Below are 6,583 nucleotides of genomic sequence, written 5' to 3' on the forward strand. Positions count from 1 at the left end.
GATAACTCGAAAACCGGGAGGGTCGGAGAGGGTCTTGGTCTAGACTTGACTCGCGTCTTCCGCTGCGGAAATATCCAGGCTTCGTGGTGGCGTGTTGGAGCCGGAGTGAACGAGACATGGCTGATCGCGACCTTGGCGCTTGGGACCGATGCCGAGTAACGCACGGAGTAGACGAGGTCGGAGTCAGCGGGTTAGTAACATTAATCTCTGATTTGTGAGCATCGGCGCGTGATGTTTCAAGAGCCAAACGCCGGTCTATCAGCTCGGCCTGTCTCACTAAAAGGTCGTGGATCTGTTTCTCAACAGCTTCCAGCTCAGACTGCACCGCGTGCAGCTCAAATGTGTCCTCACCTGCACCAAAAGGTAGACTACATACATCTGATATTCGCCATTTTAACAGATGGACAGTAAGTTAGCAACGACACTACCAGTGATGCTATCAATTAATACTAATTTCTGACAAACGTCTTAGATATAATCCGTCTTTTTAGTGGTACGGGTGTAGAGTAGACGCACGATAGGTGAAAAATGTTTGTAAGTGAGTGTTGAGAAGACGCGTTCAGCCGTGATCCCCGGGAGTAACCTATAAGAGTATCCAGCGTTGGATCACTAACAGGCTTGAGACACGTCTGCTCAACAGTCCGCGTTGTAACTATGAGGTTTGAGCAGTAGTGCTTCTCAGTGAGGAAAAGTAGAAAATGTTTGTTGTAAGTAAGTTTAAAGAGTAAAATCAAGAATTATAAATCAAATCGATGGAGCTCCAAAGACAACAACGCGTTCAGACGCGACGCATGCGCATTCGACAACAGGAGTTATTGTAATAGAGAATGCGATAATGCCAATCTCATTTTTGAAAATATGCTCACTTTGCCAGCGCAAGTCATATATACAGTTTGTGAATTATAAAAATCTTTATGTCTATAGGATGCCCCCATTAAACATGAAATCCAACACGTGTGTGTCAAAATATGATCAGTAATTTGTTATATTTTTTTTAAATATTTAGCTTGACAAGTTCAACATATGTATAGTCTAAACAAAATTCAGTGAAGATTGGCAAAAATGGTTTCCTGAGAATGACCCAGCCATGTACATGTATTAATTTATTTTCATTTTCATTTAAAGAAACTTTCATTTAAAATTTGTATGTTTTTTTTTTAATTCTTAACTTTTATTGTTTCTGAATGTCACAAACCCTCTGTTTAAAGGGGGGGGTGAAATGCTATTTCATGCATACTGAGTTTTTTACACTGTTAAAGAGTTGGATTCCCATGCTAAACATGGACAAAGTTTCAAAAATTAAGTTGTACGTTTGATGGAGTATTTCTGTGCCAAAAATACTCCTTCCGGTTTGTCACAAGTTTCGGAAAGTTTTTTTCGACTATGGGTATGTGTGACGTCAGCTGTGGCGGAATTTCCTTATACGGGTCCTAAGGCCACTTCTCTCGGGAGGGCGCGCGCGCACCCGTAGACCAGAGCGAGAGAGCGAAAGTACTCCCATCAAAGCGCTGTGCTCGCTGCAGTCACAGGACTTTGTTTTGTTCCCTGCATTTCGACGATGATTGTTTTATAAACAAGGCCCAGTTCGACGCCGGATTTGCAGATCATCTAATGCTTAAGGATGGAGCAGTCCCAACGATAAAGGTTCACGGTCGTGTGTTGGAACCGTGAGTAAAACTGCTTCAAATGTCTGTGTGTTGTTAGCTATCAGCGCGTAAGCACAGCCCACACAGCACGCCTCCAGCCGCTCGTTTTTTTCCGGAAAGACTCGGAACAGCCTATCTTTCTTTTATAAATATAATAAAACTAAAGACTTTTTGGAGATATGAAGGATGCAATACTACTCTATAGGTACTCAAGATTAACATGAGATTGACTGAAACTGAGTGTTTCACTCCCCCTTTAAGGGACTTTCCCTTCTTGTTCTCTTATTGAATATTATAATTGAAATATACTGTTTTGAAGAGATTGGAGATTCTACCAGAGGCTCTTTGTTATTTTATTGGGTATCATTTATTATGAATAGGTTGAATTGATGCCGATATTAGGCTAACACACTGTATATTGTGTGTACGCATGGCTTTGTCCACATTTGTGTATGTGTGTGTGCCTACATTTTATGTCCCTGTAGAGAGCATCTTCACTACATTACCTCTATAAAGTCCTTCACCCAGATCCCCAGTTTCCAGTTGTGGTTTAGAAGAACACTGTGCAGAGATCGAGATGAAGATGCCATTTCTCCAGGTTGTACATTTGGTATTTTCTTTTCTCTACCCCGTTCAAAGCAATTCAGAGGCAGACTGCGAACTCTGGAAGGACCTAGACTCAACTGTGGTCTATAAGGAGGGCCATGTAGTTCTAGCTGGGATGTTTCCCATCCACTCCAAAGGCATCGACCAGGAGCTGAACTTTAGAAGTCAGCCAGACCAGAGGAAATGTACGGGGTAATGAAAAAATCTGATGTAGTTCCTATTTATATCAGACAGCAAAACTGATTGTTGCTTATTTTAGTTTGTTGTGTCATATATACATTTTGTTTAGACTAAATGCTCTGTTTTTGTATTAGCCTGTGATTGAATAATTTATTTTTGAGTTTTGAAATTAACTGAAGGTTGATCTTTCTTTCAGGTTTAACATGCGAGTGTTCCGCTGGTCTCAGTCAATGATCTTTTTCATTGAGGAGATCAACCGAAACCCTACCCTTCTGCCAAACATCACACTGGGCTATAGGCTGTATGACACATGTGGGCTGACTGCTCTGTCTCTGAGGACTGCATTGTCTGTAGTCTCTCAACCCATGAAGAGAAGCAGTTTGGGGGAATGCTCCTCCCCACGAATCCCCATCATTATTGGGGACTCTGGATCCACCCTGTCAATGGCCATTTCCAGAATACTCAACCTGTTCCATATCCCGCTGGTGAGGGCAGATCAGCAAGACAAAATTATTTGAAATTAAGGAATTAAGTATTTGTGTACTCTTTGCCACAGAAAATCTTTGTGTTCACTCCTCTTTCAATCTTTTTCTAAATCTCTGTCCACATCTCTGCTTCAGGTGAGTTATTTTGCCTCATGTGCTTGCCTGGGTGATAAGCACCAGTTCCCTTATTTCTTTCGAACAATTCCCAGTGATGTTAATCAGGCCAGCGCTCTTGCTCGTCTGGTAAAGCACTTCGGATGGACTTGGGTGGGCACAATAGGAGCTGATGACGCTTATGGGCGCACCGGCATAGATCTGTTCACCATTGCAGTGGCAAAGTTGGGTGTGTGTGTGGCTTATAGAGTGATCATACCCAAACTGCCAACTCAGCAACAGCTGCAGGATATCGTCAAGACCATTCGAGATTCTACAGCACGTGTTTTGGTGGTTTTTGCCATCGAGGAGGACATCAAGCCAGTAGTGGATGAAATAGTTAGGCAAAATGTGACCGGGAAGCAGTGGGTGGCCAGTGAAGCCTGGGTGACTTCCACTCTCATCTCCACTAAAGAGTACTACCCCTCACTAAGTGGCACCATCGGCTTTGCAATCCGCCGAGCTGAGATACCCGGCTTAAAACAATTCCTTGAAAGCATACAGCCCCTGGCTGAGCCTTACAATGCATTTGCAAGGGAGTTCTGGGAAACACAGTTTCAGTGCTTATTAAACACAAGTCTTCCTGCTCCCTCCACAACTGAACAAGTGCACTACACCCATAGCTGTACTGGCATGGAGAGGGTCCAGGACATTCACAGTATCTATAATGATGTGTCAGAGCTCAGGGTGACATACAACATGCACAAGGCTGTTTACACGGTGGCACATGCACTGCATAACCTGCTTCTGTGTCAAAAAGAGATTGGGTCTGCCTTGACACAGCAGTGCCCTGATATTCATAATCTACTGCCCTGGCAGGTACAGCAATACGTGCTTGTGTGCATTTCAATAAATCAGTGTTAATGTAACCTTAAGAGAAACATTTATGTGGCATAATATTGTTATTGTTATTATTATTACTATTATATTTTAACTTTTCTGTATATATATATATATATATATATATATATATATATATATATATATATATATATATATATATATTATTAAAAGAAAATAATAATAATGCATAATATATATATAGTACATTATGCCAAGGGTAATATTTTCTGTGCATTAATCTTCTCCAGGTTGTGAAGGTCCTGAGGAAATTGAACTACACAAACATGTTTGGAGATTTGATCCACTTTGATAAGAATGGAGACCCCGTCGGGTCATATGACATTGTGAACTGGCAGAGAGGGTCGGCTGAGGGTCCGGTACAGTATGTTACAGTGGGTCGCTTTGACTCCTCTCTTTCGACAGCACAGCAGTTACTGCTGAACCAGGACAAAATCATCTGGCATGGAGGAACTAAGGAGGTAAAATTATGGAGTCTCATACTCTATTTAAAATAAGTAGAAATACATTCTGATTATTAGTAACAGTGTCTGATAATAATTGTTTTCATTATTACATGTATTTAATTTGGCAGTCATTTTATCAAAGGTGATATATATTTTTTTATCAGTTCTTCAATTGCTTAGAACTTGGGAATTTATTTTTATCAGTTATTTTATTTTATAATTTTTTTGTGGGTTGTGGCTATCTAGTCTATATAATCACACAGATATTTTGATTATAATGTCTTGTCTCTCTCTCTTATAGATACCAGTATCTGTGTGCTCTGCTAGTTGTCCACAGGGATACAGAAAGGTTACACAAGAGGGTCAGCCTGTATGCTGCTATGACTGTGTGCTTTGTGCAGAGGGCAGCATCAGCAATATTACCGGTATTATCAGACTGATACACATATACATACAATAACTGGTATTACTCACGGATGACATCACGGTTTTCTCCAGAGCTGCTATATACATATATATAAATGAACTAAATTAATAACTCTTTTACAGCAAAATGAAACATCACAGAACATCACTGACTGTGACGCTATTTTCTTCTGGAAACAAACTTTGTTGCATTTTCCTGTTATCTCTGTAAAGCTGCTTTGAAACAACCTTTATTGTAAAAAGCGCTAAATAAATAAATGTGACTTGACTTGACTTAATTGGACTGTCTGTTTGCATCAATTAACCTTTTTTAAACAATTCATTACAAATCACCAATTAAACTTCTTTCCCTTGAATGAATTTTAGGTGAATGTCCCTTTCTGTGTGTTTATGCGTCCATTTTTAGATCAACCTGAATGCATGCTTTGCCCTGAAGACTTCTGGTCCAATCAACGTCGAAACCTTTGTGTTCCCAAGCAGATTGAATTCCTATCCTACTCTGAGACTTTTGGCATGGCCCTGGCAGCTATAGCCATTCTGGGTGTGGTTGCTGCGATGACAGCTGCTGCAATCTTCTTTCGCCACCGTGACACACCCCTGGTCCGAGCTAATAATTCAGAACTGAGTTTTCTGTTGCTGATTTCTCTCACTCTCTGCTTCATATGTGCGCTAACCTTCCTCGGTCAGCCATCACGCTGGGCATGCCCTCTTAGACGGACTGCTTTTGGCTTGAGCTTTGCCCTCTGCCTCTCCTGTCTCCTTAGTAAGACTCTAGTGGTGCTTATGGCCTTTAAAGCAACACTGCCTGGTAACAACACTGTACGCTGGTTTCGCCCCCCTCAGCAGAGACTGGGTGTGTTTTTATGTTCAGTCCTACAGGGGGGGGTTTGCGTGGCTTGGCTTATCACAGCACCACCATTTCCAATAAGGAACACCTGGCTGTACCGCGATCGGATCATTTTAGAATGTCACCTGGGTTCAGTTGCCCTTTTCTGTTGTGTGTTGGGTTACATTGGCTGTTTAGCTGCATTCTGCTTCATCCTGGCTTTTTTAGCCCGAAAATTGCCTGATAATTTTAATGAAGCCAAATTCATCACATTCAGTATGCTCATTTTCTGTGCTGTTTGGGTCATGTTTATCCCAGCCTATGTCAGTTCCCCTGGGAAATTTACTGTAGCTGTGGAGATATTTGCCATTTTAGCTTCTAGTTATGGAGTACTTTTGTGTATTTTTGCACCTAAATGTTACATCATTATTTTCATGCCTGAGAAGAATTCTAAAAAGTTTCTCATGTCCCAAAAATGATTTACCATGTTATGATGTACTCTCTCATGTTTTTTTTTTTATGCTTTTTAACATTCACTTATGTGTTAACATACTTAATGAATGTAATAAAAAAATAAAAACTATGTGTGTTGAATCACTTTATGAGGTGATAATCTGTCTTGGCCTGTGACAATATATAGGAAGTGAATATTTTATCAATCTCTGACATACATGCAAGTATATTGTTCTGCCACTAGAGAGCACTAATGTTCCAGGAAAACTTCAGTTAGACATCACAATGATGTGACTTGCACCAAACGTACAACAGATGAATCTCTCTCTAGCTAGTCTGTGACAAAGCTGAAACTTCTGCCTGCAGATCTGGGCTGCGTTTCCCAAAACCTTCTTAACACTACATCATTCTTAAGTTACACCTTAAGCTGTACCTTATCGTTAATACGTGTTTCCCGAAACGTTCTTAGTTATACCTTCTGTAAGTCATACATTCGGAAGG

The 6,583-nt window shown here is 40.8% G+C and overlaps 1 protein-coding gene across 1 annotated transcript; it reads left to right on the plus strand.

Moving 5' to 3' along the window:
* Positions 1-2,295: 2,295 nt before the first annotated feature.
* olfcw1 (olfactory receptor C family, w1) lies at positions 2,296-6,108 on the plus strand (the record flags this gene model as incomplete). Its single annotated transcript, XM_081373111.1, has 6 exons — positions 2,296-2,444; positions 2,629-2,917; positions 3,053-3,889; positions 4,162-4,392; positions 4,679-4,802; positions 5,210-6,108. The coding sequence occupies exons 1-6, from the start codon at positions 2,368-2,370 to the stop codon at positions 6,106-6,108; spliced, it is 2,457 nt and encodes an 818-aa protein (XP_081229237.1). The 5' UTR covers positions 2,296-2,367.
* Between the last annotated feature and the right edge of the window lie 475 nt (positions 6,109-6,583).

This window comes from Scardinius erythrophthalmus (assembly GCF_964197995.2).
Source record: "Scardinius erythrophthalmus genome assembly, chromosome: 8".
Taxonomy (NCBI): Eukaryota; Metazoa; Chordata; class Actinopteri; order Cypriniformes; family Leuciscidae; genus Scardinius; species Scardinius erythrophthalmus.